General features: G+C 36.9%; 1 protein-coding gene across 4 annotated transcripts in view; it reads right to left on the bottom strand.

Moving 5' to 3' along the window:
• Positions 1-24,750, bottom strand: part of CLCN3 (chloride voltage-gated channel 3) — a 97,641-nt gene that overhangs the window by 53,339 nt on the left and 19,552 nt on the right. Inside the window, exon 1 of one of the 4 annotated variants that reach the window (XM_045463291.1) lies at positions 4,085-4,347. The exons of 2 other annotated variants lie outside the window; for them this stretch is intronic. In XM_045463291.1, the coding sequence (XP_045319247.1) occupies positions 4,085-4,163 (79 nt within the window). In that variant the 5' untranslated portion in view covers positions 4,164-4,347. Of the gene's footprint in view, positions 1-4,084; positions 4,348-24,750 lie in introns of those variants that run through there. One more of the 4 variants, XM_045463310.1, reaches the window with a different exon arrangement.

The raw sequence follows: 24,750 nt of genomic DNA on the forward strand, positions 1-24,750 counted from the left end.
CAAATAATGTGTAAAAACAGCTAACTAATGATACGTTTTGGAGGAAATAAAAATGATCAAACTCATATATTATAATAGTATATATAAAAGTAACAAAAAGCCTTACTCAAATACATTTCTGAGCTAATGAATATCAAAAAATAATTTCAGGTAGAAACTAAGACCCCCAATTTTTATTTTAGGCCCCACTCTTTGAGCTTTAAGATTATTATTAGTCTGGCATTCAAGCTCTCCGAGGCTCTGGCACTCTTCTGCCTAGCTATACTACCCCCTTTACTGACCCGCTGATAAAACAAAACTTATCAGGGAACAACATACTAGGCAATTTACACCCATTAGAGCATTTATTCATTCTATCCTCTCTACTAGGAATGTCGTATCAAATTCTCATGGGTACTTGAAAACTTGGCCTACTTTGATAGCGCTTGTCAAAACAGACTGATCTCTTCCTCCCCTAAAATCCCACAAACCATGTACTTTATACCATTCACTAGAAATGCATTAATTTCCTTGGGGTTTGTTTCTTTGTTTTTAAACTTGGGAAGTTTTCTTATGACCATGCCAGGCTCCAAATGGCAAGTATTACAGGGATATACATAGTGAAAAGCAATATTTCCTCATATTTGAGAGTACGAACCAAATTATCGGGATTGAATCCTGACTTCTCTTTCTTCTTTACCTCAGTCTTGTCAACAGGAAAATGGGGATTATAACAGTACCCGAGTGACAAGTCTGTGATGAGGATTAAAGAATTTGTTACATGTGAATGAACTGATATACCTACTAAAGCACCTATAAAAGTATCTGGCAAACAGTAAATTCTATACTAAGCATTAGCTATTATTAATATTACTATTACTACCACCATCATTCTCCACAGCACCTGGTAGTGCTATATATATATGCAAGAACTCAATAAATAATTGAATGAAACAATTAATATTCAAATAAGTTTTAAAGGTCCCTCATAGAGTAAAAGGAGGCTCAAGGCCCAAAAGATAAAATCCAGAAGAAAGGCCTGGTAGATTTCAGAGAAGAATTCAACTCACCAAACTACTTAGACTTCATGAACAAATTAAGAAAAAGTCAAAGTTTTGGGGCGCCTGGGGGGCTCAGACAGTGAAGCATCCGACAGGCTCAGGTCATGATCTCACAGTTCATGAGTTCGAGCCCCCCGACGGGCTCTGTGCTGACAGCTGGGAGCCTGCTTTTGATTTTCTCTCTCTCTCTGCCCCTCCCCTCTTGTACCCTCTCACCCCCCCTCTCAAAAATAAATATTTTTAAAAAAGAAAAAGAAAAGGTCAAAGTATTGAAAAACTAACAATTCAAATGAACCAAGTTTTTTATTTTTTTTTCCTGATAAAAATAGAAGAGACATTTTATGAAAAAACTTGATAGTTTCTGTATAGGAAATTTTCTGTATAGGAAATTTATCTTAAAAATGGCTATTTCTAAAATGCCATCTTAATTTCTAATCTATCAACAATATGTTAATTCTATGTTTAATCTACTTGCATTTCCAGTCTCTATATTACCAACTTAAGTAGGAAACTTCATCACTTACCATCTCACCTTGAAAAGTAGAACTGAATTTTATTTACTCCACAAAGGTAATCCCTAACTCTAGCACTCAGAGATTCAGTTACAGATTCATGTTTACTTTATTAATATCCTTCACAATGTTATACTTTGATTATCTGCCTCTTCATTCTTTATCAGCCTAAAGAGATATTTCTTTTTTTTTTTATTTAAAAAAAATTTTTTTAACGTTTTATTTATGAGACAGAGACAGACAGAGCATGAACGGGGGAGGGGCAGAGAGAGAGGGAGACACAGAATTGGAAGCAGGTTCCAGGCTCTGAGCCATCACCCCAGAGCCCGAAGCGGGGTTCGAACTCACGGCGCGCGAGATCGTGACCTGAGCTGAATGAAGTCGGACGCTTAACCGACTGAGCCACCCAGGCACCCCAAGAGATATTTCTAGTCATTGTAATTTTGTCTTCACAGGAAAGCTAATTCAGTTTTCTTCATTTATGCTAGCTGCCTGTTTTCTACATCTCCAGTTCCTTTGTGTTGACCCATGGCTACAATAGGTCATAAATTATAGGAAAACAAATAACCTCTTATCCATAAATATCAGGATGCCACAGTATAGTCAAGTGAGCCTAATAACTAACTGAACAATGTTACTTTCAAACAACACTGGCTTATTAGAGCAAGTCTCATCAAGGGATAAGCAACCTATCTGGGCTGACAAGAGGGTGCCTGATTTAGACCTTAAGCAAGATTCCTAAAAGACTATATATGAAAATAGAAGAGAAACAAAAAGCTTATGTTTTTAGCAATAACCACATCAATAACCATGCTTTACTCTCACATAAGCTTTGGCTAATTTCTTATTATTTGCATATCTCATACAGAGATGAAGTCCATCATAAGTTCAGTCAAAGACTGTCAAGCTTAACACTGGGAATTTAGATTTCCCAAGCCCAGGTTTTCTGGTTTATCATCATCAGCAAACAGATGTTGTAATAGCTCAGAGAAAACACAGTTTGCCTTGTTTTACAGTTTAATTACTGATTAGCAAATACCGTGACATTTGAACAGTCACCATTCATTCACATTGCTTCCTGTTTAAAGAAATCCTTACCAGAAGAGGGATGACAAAAACATAGAAAAAAGGAGAGTTTATGAACACATTAAAAATTGGGGGGGGGGGGGGAACTTCTGGGTGGTAGGATTGAGAAATTTTTATTTTCTTTTTTATGCTTTCAGATATTCCCCCCCAAATTAAAATATGTATACATATATATGTATACAATTTTATGGAAAACAACTTTGTAAGAGAAAGTATACCATATGTTAACATGATCTTCATATAGTTTTTCTCAAAATCTAAAAAGTTAGCTTTTACTAACAGAATACTACAATATATTCAATGTTACAACTGTTCAGAGCCTAAAATAGTGTCTAGTTGACACAACACAACCAATAAATATTTGTTGAATATCTTAACATTTTCTAATCCTAATGGAACTTCTTACTAAAAAAAAGAAAGTATTACCAGAATACAAACTGTATTTTAACTAAAACAGGCGAAATAAGCTCAGGAAAATCATAACTTCCTTATTTGCTTCATAAATAAAAGTTTGGGTTAACCCATAATGAGCTTATAATATCTCATACAGTAATTCCAATTAATGTGGCTCATAAATGAAATCATCTAGCTACGAGATTTTTCTTAAGGTTCAATTCTTTTCTAGAACAACTACTACCAACCAGTCTAATTTTAGAATAGTTTAAGAAAAAATTTAAACGACAGTTTTATTAACATGTAATCAGTTTTACGAAGACCCAGGCAGTGCCTGCCAAAAGATTTACATGAATGCTGGGTGCTTTTCTGGTTTTTATAAACTAGTGACTATTATATTTTCTGATGTGTAACAATGCCCTAAATGTTTTTATAATATCAATTTTTATAAAATACCCGTAGGAGACAATGCAGTTAATGTTAATCAGCTGAAATATATATTAAATGAAAAATATTAATATATAAAAATTTGTTCATCTTTATTGCCATCTTACGGTGTTCTAAAATGCAGAGAGAGCTTTTACTATAAATTTACTTTGTTGTGGCAAAATCTACATGGTAACTGGCAGCAGCTGAAACATACAGGTGCACAGACACACACTCGATTTCTCTGTGTAAATTAAAGGAAACACATAAGTTTTCCAAAGGGAAGAAAAACATTACTTTTTAGGTGCTAACATGACTCCAGTTAGCTATAAAAGCGGATTAATGCATTTTCTCAGTTAAATAGAGAGAGGATTTTCACACAGAAGATGGAGTCGGAGTCCCAGTCCGATGTGCTCTGAAGCAGTACTAATCTGCACAGAGAAAACAATCAGGGACGACTACAGAGCCATTCAGAAGGCTGCATTTGCTCCTTACTAACATTCCAGGGCAACTAAACAACACACTACAATATATAAAGGACATTCCAAAACCTGTTTAAACTACAGAACCACCCAGCCACATGCAAAACATACCAACAGAGGATTCACAGCAAGGGGATGGTATTACCTCTTTTATGTAATTCCCTCAAGGGAATACAGTCTCCTCCCCCGTCATAAGGCAAATAGGGATCGGAAGAAGCATCCATGATTAGAATTTTTATAAAGAAGAAGAAAAAGAAAAAGAAAAGCTCGCTAGCTTAAGAAAACACTGGCATTTTTTCCACCCCTGCACCAGCGGGCGAGGGAGATGCCATATTTGATGAGGGTTAGAACTGTATGTAGTTCGACTCGCTGAAGCAACTGGGTTCTTCCACAGTGGATGATGTCATCAAAGGGAAATTATTGCAGCCTGGTTGCTAGTGGCTACAATCTAGCAAGGCTTAGAGGCGGAACAGCCTTCTTAATCAGGTCCTGCTACGTATGATGATGACTAAGCTCCAAGTGTAACAGACAAAACTGGTTTGAGAATTTTAAAGCTCTCACCATGCAGCTTCTAGAACATCAGTGGCAACTATAGTAAAACAATAGAAACATTATTTCGTTTTCATTTTAAAATAAATATAAGGGAAACCAAATATTTAATACAAGAGATGTGAAAGGGAAATACTGGATGTAGACAATGCCTCTTTTCAATTCTAACGCAGAAAAATGAGAGAAACGCACTAGTAAGATTGCAATACTTTATAATATAAATGTACTAATTTTTATGTACATACCAAAGCCTTCAAGAGACTTTGTTTTAAAAGTCTATTCTTAATTATCTAAACTGTACTACAGACCTCTATTGTGGATTAAAAATTTAGTAACTAAACAGCTGAAGTGTTTTATCTCACTAATCCCCTCCAGCAGCCTCTTGTTTCCTTCCTTCAAGGAACTAGCTAATAAGACATTCTAGCTTTTGAGTAGAAAACATACTAAGTAACTTAGCTATTATTTGTGGAAACTATGCAAAAAGATTTACTAGATAGGAATTTTTCTTTCTTCCTACTTTTCCTACCTCACAAAGATTTGGGCTTCAAAAAAAGGCTTTTAGTAAAATGTGTCTCCAAAATGTATTCCGATTGTCTCTTTGCTAAAAATTTTCATGGAATTCAGAAATAAAGTAACTCTTCGTTTCAAACTGTCATTCCAAAATAAAAAAGCTGATGCTCGTTTAATATGAGTTTACATTTTTACAGCTCTCTCTGAGGTGATTCCTCTAGACTAAGAGATTCTCCTGAAGTAGCTATGTTGCTGCAGTGCCACTAAATAAACATGTGCTGTCGATGAGAACAATTCCACACGACGAAGAGGTTCTGTAAAATTTATTTTCCTAAGTATTGAATGAGCCAACCTTTAAGGTCCACTCCTAGTCAAGACATTTATATGAGAAATAGGTTTAGAGAAGGAAAGAAACGAGTCAGATGGCAGTAAAGAGAAGGGACTAATTCTATTTGTCCAGTACATTAAGTTATTCAAGATCCTTTTTAAAATTAGGTTAAAGTTTTATATTTCAAAAAGTGTGAACCTCAGAAAGCTAGCTCTTCTTATAAAAGCTTACCTGAGATTTAGGAAAAAGGAATATGGGAAAGGCATATAGTCTAGAATAAAGACTACACTAGGAATATCTATCTAATTCTGATTACAACTATTAACATTTATCATAAGACTGTGGGTCTTTTTTTGTTTTGTGTATTTTTCAAATTCTCCTAGATTTTTTTTTAAGCAAGGATAGCTTTGACAAAGAGCTGACTTTACTAAATTAACCAATGTAAGTTTCTTCCTCCGTGGTCTTTTGGTATGTATATTCTACTATTATAAGACTTTAAAAAATATATATATATGCTATACAGCATTTATGAATAACTTAGTTTTTATGATATTCTTCTACACCTTTCAGAGAAAATGAAAATTTATCTGTAAGTTTTCCTGGTATTTGTAGGCACTCTCTTAACTTGTTTTTCCTGATTTACAACTTGGTCTAAAAGGAAAAGTGAAAATTATAACTAGCTAGCAGTAACTAGAGGAGGAAGAATACCTTCCCTATAAAATATATTGACCATGTTGCATAAGTAAAAGTTTTGTAGCATAAATATAATCTCAACTGTTTTTAAAGAACAAAACTTATGTATATCTAACACATAACTGTATTTGTACAGAGTGAAGTCTAGAATGAGAAATTGTATTTGTATAGCGTTAAGTCTAGAATGAGACACGCCAAACTCTTAGTAATTGTTATTACCGAGGAAGGAAAGAGATAGAAGTGGGGGAGGTTAATGGTACATTTGGTTTTTATTATATATAGTTCCACACGGTTTTACTTTTTAGACAAATATATTACTTATTACTGAAATTTTTAATTATACTACTTTTGTAACAATAAATCTGAAAGCTGAAAACATTTTCAAAAGTAATCAAATCTCATGCTTAAGAGATCCATGGTTGCCACTTTTGCTTAAAAGAATGACTACTCAAGCTAAAGTGCTTTTCAACTGTACTTTAGAAAAGGACAAAGTAGATGGGAAGGTGTGGCAAAAGAGGACTTTGACACAGTCGGTTATTGTCAGTTTAAGAAACTGAATTACAGTTAGCATGGAGCTCAAGTGGAAAGAGAAGAAAAGACAAATTTAAGAATTCGAAGGCACAACTCGGGGGGGGGGGGGGGGGGGGGGGAGTTCCATAAGGGGACAATGCTCCAGATGGAACCTCTGAAGAATAAACACACTAAAATGGTAGCACAAAAATGAACTTAAAAATTCAGAAGGGGAAGATAAACCACAACCTGTCTGAGATGTGTAAATCAGGGAGGCAGAATAGATGACTATAGTATTCTAACCATACATATATAACTACATATATATTTGACTATAGTACTACAATGTTCAATCTTTAAGTCCCTTCTAACATATATGATCCAAGAAATCTACAACATTAGATTTATAGTCAGGAAAAAAAAAAAAAAAAGGGAAGTGGGGAGATCTATACAGAATTAAAACAATAGGTGCCTCGGTGGCCCAGGTGGTTGAAAAGCCAGCACTTGATTTTGGCTCAGGTCACGATCCCAGGGTTCTGAGATCAAGCCCTGCAGCGGGCTCCACGTTGAGTGTGGAACCTGCTTAAAATTCTCTTCCTCTCTCTCCCTCTGCCCCTCTCCTCCCTTGCATGCTTCTCTTTCTCTTTCTCTAAAAATTAAAAAAAAAAAAAAAAAAAAAAAAAAAACAGGTGCGTGGGTGGCTCAGTCAGTTGAGCATCCAACTCTTGATTTTGGCTCAGGTCATGGTCTACGGCTTATGAGACTGACCCCATGTAGGGCTCTGCACTGATGGCATGGAGTCTGCTTGGGATTCTCTCTCCTCTCTCTCTGTGGCCCTCCCCTGAACGCTCCCCCCCACCTCGAAATAAATAAATAAACATTTTTTAAAAAATAAAATTAAATAATAAAAAAACAAGTATTAAAAGATAAATCAATTGCAAAGTACAGATTTTTATGAAACAACTGAAGAAATGAGAAATAAGATATGTGATTTTAAGCAACTATATTTTAGATGTAATAATGACGAGGGAGCCAAAGAAGCTGAGGGCAAAGCACAAGTTAACCACCTTCCCCCCAACCCTTCCACCCCGGCCCCAACCCCCAGGTAGGATATATGTGATATTCCTCAGGCACTCCAGGCTGCCCAAGAACAAAGGAAAAGGAAAAATAAATGGTTAACTGATAGAGATTACAGTCAAGCAGGACAGAAGTTTCCATCAATTTGCAATGATTTTAATGATTTACAAGAAAAAAAGGCAATCTCCAGAAGCCTACAGACTCAGTTTCCTGCAGCCCTAACATCACCCTCCCCTCCACAGTGATGTGGGGAACAAAGGCAAGAAGAAAATGTAGATAAAATAAATTCTTTATAACCTGTAGCCCATTGACAAATACTTGAGATAGGCAGAGTAAAACATTCCTCCAGGAACTTCCTATTGTCCTTATGTTAATGCTTTGCTAGAAGGAAAAATAACTTGAGCTCAACAATAGCAAAGCCTCCAGTGTCTTTAGCATATGAAAGTCCTTTTGGGATTTGGGACCTTTACCAATGCCCCAACTCCCAGATATATAATCAGTCATTCCTCACAACCCCAGTGCAGCTCTTCCTGCCCAAGGGTCCTGTCCTCATGCTTTAATAACCTCTTTGCACCTAAGACATCTCAAGAATTCTTTCTTGTCCGTCAGCTACAGATCCCCTCAAAACCTCATCAATAATAGCCTATAAAAGAATTCTTATCTTTTAGAGATAAATAATGAAATACATTAACTGTGTAATAGCTAAAACAGGTAAAAACAGATTTTATTCAAGACTACTGCAAAAGGGGAAAAGAGATCTCAATACAGAATTTGGCTCAATTCCCAATATAACAAGAAAAAGCGGGAATTCACAACCAAGGAGAAGGGGTGGGGGTTTTCAGTGGATAGAAAAATAATTATTAAGAGGAAACACCTAGGGTAAGAGAGATTCTCACTAAGCAGACCTAACAGGATTCTGGCTGAAGGCAGCCCTGGGTGATAGGACATCACGTGGAAGATAGTGAGGGATGTGGAACTCCAGGGTGTTGAGGGTACAGGATTCTGACTAAGCCAACTTGACAGGATTACTGCCCAAACTGAGCAATACAAAAACAGACAACATAAGACCAACAGTTGAGACTTGGTTGGGAAGAGAATTCAAATGAGCCTGACTAAAGTTTGATCAGGGTGAGACTCTATTACAGTGTATCTATCTAAAATAACATAAGGTTTCCAATTCATTTCAAAATTATATAAAGTAGTAAAAAAACAAAATTAGCCATGAATTGATAGTTATTTAAGTCTTGAGAACAAAAAGCACATAATCTCTTCCCTGTACCTTTGTATATGTTCTAAATTTTCTATAAGATGCTTTTTCATAATTTTTTTTTTCAACTTTTATTTATTTTTTGGGGACAGAGAGAGACAGAGCATGAACGGGGGGAGGGGCAGAGAGAGAGGGAGACACAGAATCAGAAACAGGCTCCAGGCTCCGAGCCATCAGCCCAGAGCCCGACGCGGGGCTCGAACTCACGGACCGCGAGATCGTGACCTGGCTGAAGTCGGACGCTTAACCGACTGCGCCACCCAGGCGCCCCTCTATAAGATGCTTTTTAATGAAATGCTTATAAATCACTTATGAGATAAACGTTAACAAAAAATTACATCCTTGAATCCTCAAACTAAATTATTATTATCAGAAGTGTCAGATTAACTTTAGTTTATATTCTATTACGTATAGCTGCTATACATTTACATTTGACACACTATTGGCATTCAACTTTAACTTGTATTGTCAATTGTCCTCCCTGAGCAAAAATATCAAAGGGGGAAAAAAAGAGAGAGAGAGAGATAGCAAAGCTTTCAAGAAAGACAATCAATTCAAGCTATACAGATAGCTGCAGAGTTACTGCAACACAAAAGAAAGAGGACCTGGAAATTCTTCAGAAATGACACACCAGAAAATGAACAAAAAACACAAAATGGTTTTGCAATATTCAACCTCACAAACATAAACGTTTCAGCTCTCAACATGGCTGTCTGATTACTCAAATAATGTATCATAAGATTAAAAACATGAAAACATCATACAATGATCACTTTTTCAAAATCGAAACCAAAAACAGCCAATAATTTTAATGCCTAAGCAATTCCTTTTCAAGAAATGTGTCAAATATTTTCATGCATGTACACAAACTGGTACAAAGACTGAATAAAAGACTATTTTAAGAGTTCTAAGTTTTAGAAATACTGAAATGCAAATATAACAATATTATATTAAGTGTAAATATACTAAAATGCTCCAATTAAAACATAAGCATGGGCCACTTGGGTGGCTCAGTCAGTTAAGCATCTAACTCGATTTTAAACCAGGTCAAGATACCACAGTTCCTGGTTCGAGTCCCCTAGTTGGGCTCCACACCTTACATTGGGAGTGCCTGCTTGGGATCCTCTCTCTCTGCCCCTCCCCAACTCGTGCATGCTCTCTCTCTCTCTCTCTCTCAAAATAAATAAACTTAAAAAAAAAAAAAGATAAACACTAATTGGATTTTTTAAAGCCAACTATATAATTATGAGAGTATCAGCTAAAACATACCAATGCAGAAAGGCTGAAAGTAAAAGGATTAAAAGAATAGAGCATGTGATCCCTAATCCAAAGAAATCCGGGGAGCTATTATTATATCAAAGGACATTTTAAAGAAAATTGGAAATAGACAGAGGTACTTCAAAGTAAGGTGGTTCAATTCACCAGGAAGATGTAACTTACTAACATGAAATCAAAGTATATAGAGCAAAAATTTACAGAATGACAAGTGGTAGATTAGTCTACAAACACAGTGAAAATTTTTAATACATCACTGTCAAATACCTATAGAAATAAACAAGGAGAAAAAGCAATAGGGAAACTAGAGACTTCAAAGGTAGAGTATCAAATTTTACCTGATAGACGCATAGAGAAAAACATTAACCAAACACTTCACATTATACACTCTTCTATAGCATGGGTGGAACACTGACAAAAATAGACTTTTTACTGGGCCACAATGCAAGCCTCAAAAAATTTCAATACACTAATAAGACACAATGTATATTCTTTGACAACAATGTTCTAAGTCAATTTGAAACAACCAGAAATTCCTCATATGTTTGGAAATAATGAACTATATTTCTTAAATAACCTGTAAGTCAAAATAGGTATCACTGTGGAAGTTAGAAATGATTTTTAATTTGTGATAATGATAATGAAGGCATATGACATGGTGATAAAAACTGTATTGGGAGAGACATTTAGAGCTTTAAATGTATTCACCTGAACAGAAGCTTAAAATTAAGAAGCTAACCTTATTTCAAGAAGCTAGGGGGAAAAATACAGCAAAATAAACCCAAAGAAAGTAGAACAAAATATGATCAGAAATTAATAAAGTAGAAAAATACAAATAGAAAAACACAACAAAGGCAAAGCTAGTTCATTGGAAAGACTAATGACTGATGAATCTGCAGTGACAATGATCAATAAGGTGAAATGGGAAAGAGAATAAGGAAGGGGAAAGGAGGGAAGAACTCTCTCAATGAGAGCACAAATAACCATGTTCAGGAAGAAAAAGAAGACAAGACTATGGAAACTGCAGGCAATCAAATGACTTTATGCCTTTTTAAATTTTTTAAAAAGAAGGTAAATTTTGAAAAAAAAATACAACTTACCAAACTAATCTAGAAAGAAACAAAATCAGAATAGTGCTATTAACTATTAAGGAATTTGAAATATTAATTTAAAACCTTCCTATAAAGAAAATTCTAGGCCTAGAGTTTCTTTGGCAAATTCTACCAATATTTAGGAAGAAATAATGCCCGCCTTTTATAAACACTTCAGAGGCTGGAAGAAGGGGCCATCATTTACAACTCACTTTATAAGGGAAATAGAATCTTAATACCAAAATGAGAACAGTATGAGAAAGGAAAGCTACCAGCAATCTGTTATGAACAGATGCAAAAATCCTAAACAAAAGTAAACCAAATCCAGCAATTTGTACATTAAAAAAAAAAAATCCAAAAGAATACACTAAAATATCAATGATCTAATTGAGTCCATACAAGGAATGCAAGTTGATTTAAGCATCTGAAAATCAACTGTTTATTAATAGATAAAAAGGAGATATAAATCAAATGATCATCTCAAAAAACAGAAGGAAAATGACAAATTCAACAACCAATCATGATTTTACATTGTGTACTCTAAAAAAATTTGTTTTTGACGTTTATTCATTTTTGAGAGACAGAGCATGAGTGGGGAAGGGGCGGAGAGAGAGGGAGACACAGAATCCGAAGCAGGCTCCAGGTGCTCAGCTGTCAGCACAGAGCCCAACGTGGGGCTTGAACTCACGAACTGCAAGATCATGACCTGAGCCAAGGTCAGACATTCAACTGACTGAGCCACCCAGGCACCCCTACATTGTGTACTCTTAAATCAACTAGGAATAGATGTTAACCTGTTTAATATAATGAAAGATAACACAAAAATCCAAATTAGCATCATACTTAAATTTGGAGGTGAATACTTAATGGTGAAACTTCAGGATCAAAACAAGACAAAAGACACTGGCAATCACTATTTCCATACAACAGTTTACTAGAGACTAGAGGTCCTAGCCAGTGTAGTCAAGCAAGGGGAAAGGAAAGGAGAACACTATAAAGATTAGCAAGAAACAACATGGTCCTTATCTGCCAATGGTATGACTATAATCTTAAAAGACATCACAGGGGTGCCTGGATGGTTTGGCTGGTTAAGTGTCCGACTCTTAATTTTGGCTCAGGTCATGATCTCACAGTTTGTGAGATCAGGTCCCATGTTGGGTTCTGCACTGACAGCAAGGAGCCTGCATGGGATTCTCTCTCTCCCTCTCTTTGCCCCTCGATTCATTCTCTCTCTCTCAAAAAGAAGGCTGGACAGGGGCGCCTGGGTGGCGCAGTCGGTTAAGCGTCCGACTTCAGCCAGGTCACGATCTTGCGGTCCGAGAGTTCGAGCCCCGCGTCAGGCTCTGGGCTGATGGCTCAGAGCCTGGAGCCTGTTTCCGATTCTGTGTCTCCCTCTCTCTCTGCCCCTCCCCCGTTCATGCTCTGTCTCTCTCTGTCCCAAAAATAAATAAACATTGAAAAAAAAAAAAGAAGGCTGGACAAACAAATCATTACAATTAGAGTTAAAAATCAATATTCAAAAAACTAAATTTCAAAATATACCAGCAGACAGAATATATTTTTTAAAATGTTTATTTTTGAGAGAGCATGAGCAAGGGAGGGGCAGAGAGAAAAGGAGACAGAGGATCCAAAGCAGGCTCTGTGCTGACAGCATTGAGCCCAACTGAGGTGGGGAGGGGTTCAAACTCAAACTGTGAGGTCATGACTTAAGCCGAAGTTGGACGCTCAACCGACTGAGCCAGCCAGGTGCCCCCAGCAAATAGAATATTAAAATAAAAACAGCATTAAATAGCAGTAATATTAAAAAAGAAAATCCAGGAACGAGTGTAACAAATAAACACAAAAGTCACTAGGAATGACTAAAACCTCATTGGAAAACATTTAAAAAGACTCAAGTATACAGAGAAGTATACCATGTTCATGAGTTAGATTCAAACTGATCTATAGACTCAACTAAATGCCAATCAAAAACCTGAGGATTTACCTCCATTTTACCTTAGTCTATACTTTCTAGCAAGTTCTTTCTAGCTTACCTTTCAACTCAGACAAAAGACCCAAAGGGCAAACCATCCTGTGATGGGAACTGAAACTACCCCTCAAGGAATAACAACTGCCCTGACACCAGCAAGACCCCTCATAATTGACATGAAGGCCATGACTGATCTGACCTTTACTGCCCACCTGCTTATACCCACCAACCTTTGTCCCCACATTTTCCTTATATAAACCTAGAAGTATTTTCAGCACTTTGGAGACAGTCTTTGAAATGCTAGTCCGTTGTCTTCCCAGTGTTGCCTCGCTGAAATAAACTCCTTTCTTGTTTCACCATCACTGGTCTGTCTCTGAATTATGTCAGCAGTGAGTGGCCAAACCTGGTCTGTTTGGAAACTCTGGAGCCAGGTGCTCTTGCACCCTGTTACAAACCCAACAGGCTTTTTTTTTTTTTATGACAAATCATGCTAAAATTTACCTGGAAATAAAAAGGCCCAAGAATAATCAAGACAATCTTAACAATAAAGTGAGAGTATATGCTTTACCAGATACTGAGACCATTTTAATCACAGTAACATTATAAACAGAATGCTTTTGGCATAAAGCTAAAACAAAACAAAGCCACTCACACAGAACTAAGAGTCAAGAAATAGATCCTCCTAAATATGAACCTTAATATATTCTTAGGGGTGGCCCTACAGAAGAATAGATAAAAAATGATTTTCTTAGTAACTGGCATTAGGACAGCTGGTTGTGTATATGGACAAAAAAAATTAAATACACCCTAATCCATTCATTCACACACACACACACACACACACACACACACACACACACCCCACTCAGGTGATTATGGACTCAAGTGAGAAAGGCAAATAAAACTCTTACAAAATGATATAAGAAAATATATTCATGACCTCAGTGGAGGGAAATTTTTCTTAAGACACAAAAAGCATCAGCCATAAAGCAAAAGATCAACACAGAGGACATTATAAGAACATTTGCTCTTAATTTGTCCATCATAATGCTACAGATGAATGTCTGTAACCCACCAAAATTTATATGTTGATGGTTAATCCCCAGTTGATGTTATTTGGAGGTAGGTCCTTTGGGAGGTGATTAGGTCATGAAGGTATTCAGGAATGGAATTAGTGCCCTCACAAAGAGACTCCAGAGAGTTCCCTCAAGGACACAACAAAAAGATGGCAGACTGTGAACCAGAAGCAGCCCCTCCTCAACAGACATCCAGTCTGTCTGTCCTTGCTCTTGGACTTTCCAGCCTCCAAAACTGTGAGCAATACACAGAACTGAAAACCACACTTGTTGCTCAAGCCACCCAATCTATAGTTACTTTTGTTATAGCAGCCCAAATAGACTATAACAGAAAATGAAACAGGACCCACAGAATACGAGATATTTTTAACAATATGACCAACAAAAAGCTTATATATAGAAAATAAAGAACTTTTACAAATCTCTCAGGCACATCAATAGAAAAACAGGCAAATGACTTAAATAGGTCTTCAAACAAAATTTTAAATAGCCAATTAGCATGAAAAATTGCTCAATCTCCTTGGCAACCAAGGAAGTGCAAATTAAAACCACAATCAGAGGGACACCTGGGTGGCTCAGTTGGTTGAGTGCCCAACTCTTGATTTCAGCTCAGATCATGATCTCACGGTTTGTGAGTTTGAGCCCCGTATTAGGCTCTGCACTGATGGCATGGAGCCTGCTTGGGATTCTCTCTCTCCCCTTCTCTCTGCCCCTCCCCTACTCATATGCACTCTGTCTCTCAAAATAAATAAACATAAAACACACACACACACAACCAGAATCTATTACACAGCCAACAAATGGACAGAATTAAAAGTGTGACAGTATCAAGAGGTTGAGGAATGTGGAGCAAAGGAAGCTTTCATACACAGCTAACTTGAGTGTAAGCTGGAACACCACTATGGAAAGCATAACCTATGCCCCAAAAGGTTCACTCCAAATGAAATTTATGCACATATTCACCAGGATGAATGCAAAATATTCAATGTAGCACTGCTGACACCTGCCAAAAACTGCTGATAATTCAAAGACCCATCAATATTAAAATAAACAGGTAAGCTGGTATATTCATAAAAAAGAATAAGATAGTCTAGAGCAACACTGCAACAAACACCTACTGCATACAATACAAAAGAATCTTGAAAAGCACATTGAATAAACGCAAGCAAGAAATACGTACTGTATGATTTATTTTATTAATTTAAATAATCTATAATTTTCTAAAACAGACAACGCTAGGGGCACCTGGGTGGCTCAGTCGGTTTAGCGTCCGACTTCGGCTCAGGTCATGATCTCACAGTTTGTGGGTTCAAGCCCCGCATCAGGCTCTGTGCTGACCGCTTGCTCAGAGCCTGGAGGCTGCTTCAGATTCTGTGTCTCCTTCTCTCTCTGCCCCTCCCCTGCTCATGCTTTGTCTCACTCTGCTTCTCAAAAATAAATAAATCTAAAAAAAAATTTTTTTTAATAAAAAATTAAAAAATAAAAAAAATAAAACAGACAAAGCTAAATTGTCATTTTAAGGATGCATACTTAAATTATCAAGCCATAAAATAAAGCAAAAAAAAAAAAAAAAGTGACTAGACAAAGAGAAAATGGCATTTATCTCTAAGGAAAGGAAAAGAGTTGTGATTGGGAAGGTACCCACAGGAGGCTTCTGAAGTATAGTAATGCTTTATTTTCTTAACCTGGTTGTGCTGTAAAAGTGCCTGCTTTGTAATAACTCATTAAGCTGTGTAATTATGCCTTTATGCATTGTTCTGATATGTGTTACATTTCACAATTCAAAAGTCTTTGAGTTAGAAATTTATCTTACCTTTAATTCTATTATGATCTAACATGGATTTATTATTCTTTTTTCCTTCCCTACCCTAAGCCACTCTACTCTAATCTTATTTACAGTCTCGATTAGTTACAGAAAACAAGTTTGGAAGTGTCTACACTGACTTTTATTTGTTCTAAGCACAGCTTCTCCCAAGGAATTTCCTCTAAATGACAGTAGTTTGGAACTGTTTAAACAGATCCGTAGACGCCCCATGATTTTATGTATTTACTTCTGTGTATGATCTTACAGGCTTAGCTCATAACTTCTGAAAGCTTTTTCAAATAGAATTCTTAATTGGAACCACGACACAAAATATGATTTAACCAACTCTTTTCTCAATTCTCCCCAAAGCACTTCGTAGGTAGCATTCTACATGCACAGGAGAAATGTTAATTTATTACATCATGTCATTGTGAGAGAGGTAGAATACACACACAAAAACTATTTACTGACTTGGGGAGCCTGGGTGGCTCAGTCAGTTAAGCGTCTGACTCTTGATTTTGGCTCAGGCCATGATCTCACCATTTGAGAGATTATGAGCAGAGCCCCATGTCTGGCTCTCCGCTGACAGCACAGAGCCTGCTTGGGATCCTCTCTCCCTCTCTCTCTGCCCCTCCCCCATGTGTGTGCGTGCTCTCTCTTTCAAAATAAATGAACATTTAAAAAAAAAATTATTCACTGACTTAATTTCAGTTAACTTTCTGTGAACTTCTTAAAAAAATAGTTTTGTGGGGGTTTTTTGGGGGGGGGGGTTGTTTTTTGATGTTGTTTGTTTTTGCAGAGCAATGACAGTAATTGTAGGGGATTTCTGGGGTATAAATCATCAGGTTCTATAATATCATCAAAACTAAGCTCACTTCTTTCCAATGATCTTTGGGATAAGTCAGTGCTTGACTAGCTTTCCATTGGTATTTTAGACTATTTTTATCAAAATATCACTTTATAGTACCAAGTTATTTTTCTCTGTTCGTTAGTAACATCTTGAATTATAGCACTTCATAAACTTAGTATGGGTTAGTTTTCCCCAAATGCACTACCTTGCTTTTACACAAATACACAAACTAGGGAAGTCCCTTAGTCCACACACATTAGTTAGGTGAAGTAGACTGCTCTAACTGAAGTGACCTGGAGATAGAGGTGAAGAAAATGTTTACAAGGTAGTTGGCAACAGAACATAGTGTCAAATTTATGAAGAATATGACACTACTTGAATAGGCATCATATGAACCTCAGAATTATTTATTTCTGAAATCAATTCTCAATAGACCATTTGAAAGAGTTTTTTACCTTTTTCCAATAGACAGCTATTAAATGGTAGTGGTAGCATTTTATTAACTTAATTTTAAGAATTTCTAAAACATCTTTACCAAGAAGATTCACGATGTAACCATTTCATGCTTTTTGAAGGCTTAATAGTTAAATGTTGCCAAATCAAATTTAGAGCCAAGTGCCTCACTATTAGAACAATGCCATCAATGTTATCAGTAGGTACATGCCAGAGAAAACAGTAAGACTAAAATCAACTTATCTACTAAAGACAACATGCACAAACATAATCTTTGAAACATTGTAGCAAAGTCACATCATCCTAATTCAGCACACATTTCTTGGATTTCTGAGTTCTACCACAACTTTACACTCAGTAATTTCTTTTTGCCTATAAATCCACATACAAGGATACAATATTTACTAAAGAACTACTCTTGGATTATTTTATTAATAATGTTTTCTACCTGCAGTTGATATCAAAGAATTTCATTATTCTTATTCACAGAAAGCAACCAACTCTAGCTTAGCAGCATTCAGACTTTTTATCTTAGGAACAATGTACCCACGAATTTTCAAAACTTTGTATTCACTACACATTGACAGATAAAATAAATACCTTCCTCCCAGTAACTTTTTTCTAGGAATTTAGAATACATTTGTGTATTCAAATATCATTCAATGGTTAAAAATCACTAAGATAAACTTTTGCACCATAAGGCAATGCACTTAATATTAACTGAAAAACTTCCCACCTAGATGACATTACTAGCTTCATATGCTAGAAATTTCTAACCCTCCCTTTTACCCACCTCCAACCACCACCCAAAAATCAGTATGTCTGTTGATTTTACTTCTAAATCTACTTTGAATCAGTCTCTCCATCTGTCACTATGCCAGTCAGACACCGTCATCCCTCTTCTGAGGGATTCCCTCTTCTACCTCCCTACTCTCAATACCTACCAGTCCATATGCTCACACAGCTGTTGAATGATATTTTAAAAATACAAAGATCGGGGTACCTTGGTGGCTCCGTCGACTCTTGATTTCGGCTCAGGTCATGATCTCCCGTTTCATGAGACTGAGCTCCATGCCCCACATTGGGCTCTGCACTGACAGCACGGAGCCTGCTTAAAGTTCTCCCCTCTCTCTCTGCCCCTCCCCTGCTTGTGCACCCTCTCTCTCCTTCTCAAAATAAATAAATAAACTTAAAAAATAAAATAAAATAAATTACAAAGATCATATTGCTCCTCTGCTTCAAAACCCTTCAATGGTTTCATATCACTCTCAGGAAAAAGTCCCAAAACTTTAAATGCATGATTTCAACCTTGCTTAACTACCCCATCAGGCACATCCCGCTATTTTCCAGATCTTATTCTCCATACTCCAACCATCATGCATTCCCAAGCTCAGGCTCCTTCTTCCCTGAAGGTTTTCTCACAAGCAGTTCCCTCTACCTGTAACAGTCCCCTGTAGCCAACCTGCCAGCACCCACAAATCACCTCTTCCCCTTCACCTGTCAGACTTCTCATTTTTCAGTTCTTACCTTAAGTGATACATCTTAGATTTCCTCACTTACGTGTTCTCACACCTACACCTCCTCTTTACAGCACTTACCATAACACAACTGTAATTGTTTCTTCTGCAATTATTGTTTATTTCAATGGTACTCTCATTGGAGTACAAACTCCTTAAATGAAAGTCTCATATCATTCTTGTTCACTGCTCTATCCCAAGCACCTAGAATGGTATCTGGCCCAAAAGGAGCCTAATAATTATTGTTGAATGCAATATGCACAGAATTGAGTCCAGAAAAAAAATACTAAAATTACCAGTTATCTATGGGTAGTAGGATTATGAATGAATTTCATTTACAACCTTATATCTTCATCATTCACATTTTCTATAATAATCACATTTTGCTTTTATTATTTAAATTTAACTCTTCCCAATTCACTTTTTAAAATAAACCTTTTGGACTAATTTCAGATTTACAAAAAATCAGTACCAAGAGGTCACAAATACCTCCCACTCAGCTTCCTCAACTGTTAACATCTTATACTTATTTTCATGATACATTTATCTAAACTAAGAAACTGACAATGATACATCACTATTAAGTGAACTCCAGACCTCATTTAAATTTTACCAGTTTTTCTATTAATGTCCTCTTTCTATTCCAGGTTTCAAACCAGGATACCACAATGTATGTTAACACATCTTCCTAATGTTAACTTACCTTCCTAAATTGGTATATGACTATTTCTCAGGCTTTCCTCATTTTTCATGACCTTGACTGGTTAAGTATCCTGCAAAATATCCCCTCAGTCCAGGTTTGTCTATTGTTTCTCTTGTAGTTAGAGTTATAGGTCTTTGAAAAGAATTATCACAAAGGTGAAGTGCTCTTCCTATCACATATTAGGGATATGTAATATCTATATGACATCCTCAGTGATATTAACCTTCATCACTTGGTTACAATAGTGTTTGCCACGTTTCTCCACTGCGAAGTTACTATTTTTCCCTTCTTTCCTATTCTGTTCTTCAGAAGTAAGTCACTAAGTCTAGCCCACCCTTAAGGGAGAAGGAGGTAGGAAATAAACTCCTCCTCCATGAGGGTAGAATATTTACATAAATTATTTAAAATTCTTTTTTTTTTTTTAAGTTTATTTTCATTTGTTTGGAGAGAGACAGAGACCGTGCAAGTTGAGGGAGGGCAGAGAGAGAGGGAGATGGAGAATCCCAAGCAGGCTCTGCACCGTCAGCACAGAGCCCGATGCAGGACTTGTACTCACAAAACTGTGAGATCATGACCTGAGCCAAAACCAAGAGTCCGATGCTCAACTGACTGGGCCACCCAGGAGCCCCTATTTGGAATTCTTCTACAAGGGAGACTTGTCTCTTTTCCTCCATTTATTTATCATTTATATCAGTTTATATCATTTGTGTCATATGTATGTGCTCATTTATATTTATTTTACACTTTGGTTATATTCCAATTGTACATTATTTTGTTGCTCAAATTGTTCCAGTTTCAACCAATTAGAGTTCTTTCAAATTAGTTCCTGTGTTCTCTGGACAATCCCTCATCCCTTTGTTTTTTGAGCACTTCCTTACTTCTGGTACTACACATGATCTGGGCTCATCTTGTATATCCCCTGCTCAGTTCTAGGTCAGCATCTCTCCAAGGCAATCCATTACTAAGTCCTGAAGTTAATCATTTACGATTTTTATGAACCCAGACTAATCTATCTGCATGTCATGATGCAATCTCATAGCTGACAAAGTATAAGCAAGTGTAAACTTTGAGTACCCAAGCCAAAATCGCCACAAAGGACTCTCATACATAATAGCAACACTTCTGCCATTTCTTTTACTATATTCTTTTGTTTCCAAAGCTGAGCTGAGTTGGGTAGGTAGAATATCTTGCATTCATTTTTCAAGTAAGAAAACTGAGAAACAGAAGTGATGACAGAGGTGCCTGGGTGGCTTTGTCAGTTAACCATCTGACTCTTGATTTCGGCTGAGGTCATTATCTCACAGTTCACGGGTTCTAGCCGCACATCAGGCTCCACACTGACAGTGCAGAGCCCGCTTCCAATCCTCTGTCCCCCCTCTCTCTCTCTTCCCCTTTCTCCCCATTCTCACTTGTTCTCTCTCTCAAAAATAAACATTAAAAAACAAAATAAAACCAAAACAGCAACCTTTTAATGAGCTTCTGCTGTGTGCATGCCAATATATTAGGTGTTGTAAGAAGGGAGGATAAAATAGGGCACCTGGTTGAGCGTCCAACTTCTGCTCAGGTCATGATCTCACAGTTTAGGAGTTTAAGCCTTGCATCAGGTTCTCTGGCAGCACAGAGTCTGCTTGAGATCCTCTCTCTCCCCCTTCTCTCTCTGCACCTCCCCACTTCATGCTTGCTCTCTCTCAAAAATAAGCATTAAAAATATTTTTTTAAAAAGAAGAGAGGATAAGATAAACAGCACCTGTGGCTGCCCATGATATACTAATATCCCCTCCTCACAAAAATTTAGAAATAAGGAAAATAAGATTGCTCATCAAGAGTTAAAATATATAGGGGCACCTGGGTGGCTCAGGTGGTTGAGCAGCCAACTCTTAATTTTGGCTCAGGTCATGATCCCAGGGTCATGAGATAGAGCCCCATGGCATGTTCTGCACACACACGCTCTTTCTCTCTCCCTCCAAAAAAAAAATTTTTTTTAAGTTAAAATATGTAATCAATACATAATGAATCATCTCTAAAAAAACCATGCAGACAGAAAAATAAACGATAAAATCAACAAGATTTACTAGGACAATTATACTGGAAAAAAGTACAGCTTAACCTAGGAGGTAAGCAGACTGTAAAGAAAAAGACAAGGAAAGTCAAGAAAGCAAACACAGTATAAGCAATACAATTTACTACATAGGTGGGGCCCCTAGCCCAAACCTGAGAAGTCTGGTAAGGCTTTCCAGAGGGAGTGAGTTCTAATGTGAGAACCAAAGTACAAGTAATAATTGGTAAATGGGCAAAGGAAACATCTACAAAGACCTAGAGATATGACAGCCAGGCACAAGACCAACCCTAACATTTACAAGGCCCAGAGCAAGAGTACAAAGGAAGACTCATTTGCTGTATGACTAAATATTTAAAAGTCATAAACCAAGCTAACAAACTATTAAAGATGTTCTATCCTCCTACATAGACAAGTACACTTTATAATGACCTGGAAACTTCAGCTCAGTTTTATAAATCTGCAGCCAAACTAGTGACAATTGGAAAACACTGCAAAGCGTGAAGAAAAATTAAAAGCACCCAAATTCCATCACCAAGAGAAAATTCATTATTTTGATGTATTTCCCTCCAAAGTTTGTGTCTACATGTGTATATAATATTTTAAGAGAAAAGACATCACATTATATACATAGATTCTGCCTTTTTAATATAAGCCCTTCCACTCTTATAGCTTATATAATACAACAAATTACCTTATTCAGTTACTCAATGTGTGTTTTACAGCTGGCTTATCTTAAAAGTTCTCAATGTGTAGTCAAGTGTGTTCTATAGACCCAGGAAGATCCCCAAGGTCTTTTTCAGAAGGTTTATAAGGTTGAAACATTTTCATAATAATACATGTATTAATATTTAAATGAAACATTTGTATCATTTTCCTACTGCTAATGTAACAAATTACCACAAACTTTGTGGTTTAAAACAATACTTTATTCTGTTATAGGTCTGAAAGTCAGAAGTCTAAAATCAAGGATCTGCTGAGCTATGTAGCTTCTGGAGGCACCATTAGTATATAGACAATTATTTATGATATTCTGGAATTTTAGAGTATCCTTGGTAGATGGGTTGTATAGAAGGTTCCAGAAGTCATCAACATGTGTGCATGTGTGCGCACCTGTGTGTGTATTTACTTTTAATTTATTTATTTATTTTGTTGAGGGTTTCGTATACATTAGATAACAATGACTTTAGAATTATCTTTTGGAATTGTAACAGAGCTATTTATTTATTTACATTCAGCTAGTCTTCCTTCAGAAACTGAAGGACCTAAACAAAGCCTAAGACTGAATAGAAAGCACTAGAATGCCTCTTAATGAAAAGTGGAGGTTGGGCATCTTTTCTGAAAATATTTTGTACCTGCCCCAGAAGATTAAGCCCAATATACAATATATCCAAAGGGAAAAGAACACAGAAGAAAACAGAAATAGCTACCATACGCTGAGTTCTTACCATGAGCTACTTACTATGCTAACGATCCTATATACATTATTTATGTGCTAAGGTTTCCACATACACTTAGTTCTCAGAGCAATCATTTAGTGAGTACTACTGTTCTTCAAAGAGGGAAAAACAAAAAGGCATAGAGAGGCTAAGTGACTTGCAGAGACAGTAACTGGCAGAGCCAGGATGTAAACTCAGGTCTACAACCTAAAAGTCACTGAACATAACAGATTTTTATTCAACACGTATGCCAGAACATCAGTACTCTCCAGTGATTAACTATTTTTTTGGTATACTAAAAAGTCATGAAAGAATATTTAATAACCAACTGCTTGTCAACTTCCATGCTGCCCAGATACTGAGCAGACACACAAATAAATAAGCTCTTCCCTCTGACATCTGCCCTAGCCCCTGAGAATAGATCATGGCTTCCACCTCTTGTAGGATGTTCCCCCTCCAACCACTGTTAACAGGACCAGGCTAGCTATGCTGAAAGAAAGGATATCACTACCTTACCAAAGGACATTCACTGTCTCAGAACATAATACCTTTTCTTAATGCTGAGACTTCATGTATTATCTCTCCTTCTAGAACACTCTATGCAATTCTAAAGGGGTGTCAAAATAATATCCTTTTTCTTTGTAGTGTAACATCTAAAATCTGTACCACCCAATTTAACACTTAGTTGCTGTCAACTGTTGTTCCATATCTGGTACCTTCAACTAGACTAACCTCGAGGACAGAATCTACATGGAAAACAACAATGACTGCTTACCCTAGAATACTCCAATTTCAATGTTTTTATTTATTTATTATTTTTTTGAGACAGAGAGACAGAGTATGAGCAGGGGAGGGGCGGAGAGAGAGGGAGACACAGAATCCAAAGCAGGCTCCAGGCTCTGAGCTGTCAGCACAGAGCCTGATGCGGGGCTCGAACCCACGGACCGTGAGATCATGACCTGAGCTGAAGTCGGAGGCTTAACCGACTAAGCCACCCAGGCGCCCCAGTTTCTTCCTTGCTAACAGAATTTTTATTTTGTTTGGTTGGCAATGTGTCTACTTCCAAGGAACAAATTATGATTGCTCAAACCAGTCAGTAATCCCATTCCTCTTCATCAGTGATCGGTCTATATATATTGGCATATGACCCAATTGTAGCCAGTGATATAAGAAGTCTACTGATAGAGTTCTAGGAACATTATCTTCTCTAATAAAAAAGAGAACATGGGGCGTCTGGGTGGCTCAGTCAGTTAAGCGTCTGACTTTGGCTCAGGTCATGATCTCACAGTTCGTGGGCTCGAGCCCTGCATAGGGCTCTGTGCTGACAGTTCAGAGCCTGGTGCATACTTCAGATTCTGTGTCTCCCTCTCTCTGCACCTACCCCACTCTACCCTCCTTCCCTCCCTCTTTCTCTTTCTCTCAAATAATAAACATTAAAAAAAATTTTTTTTAAATCTTTTTTTATACCCTCACCCCTTCCTTCTTACTTGGTACTCTCTTCTATTGAAAACTACAAATTTGGTACTCTCTCCTATTGAAAACTACAAATAAAGACATCATCAATACTTGATGATAATGTGGAAAGAAGAGTTAGGTCCTCCTAGGTGATTTTACTTCCCTGAGTTAATCCTCTATCCCACATAA

This window comes from Leopardus geoffroyi, chromosome B1 (assembly GCF_018350155.1).
Source record: "Leopardus geoffroyi isolate Oge1 chromosome B1, O.geoffroyi_Oge1_pat1.0, whole genome shotgun sequence".
In the NCBI taxonomy this organism is placed as follows: Eukaryota; Metazoa; Chordata; class Mammalia; order Carnivora; family Felidae; genus Leopardus; species Leopardus geoffroyi.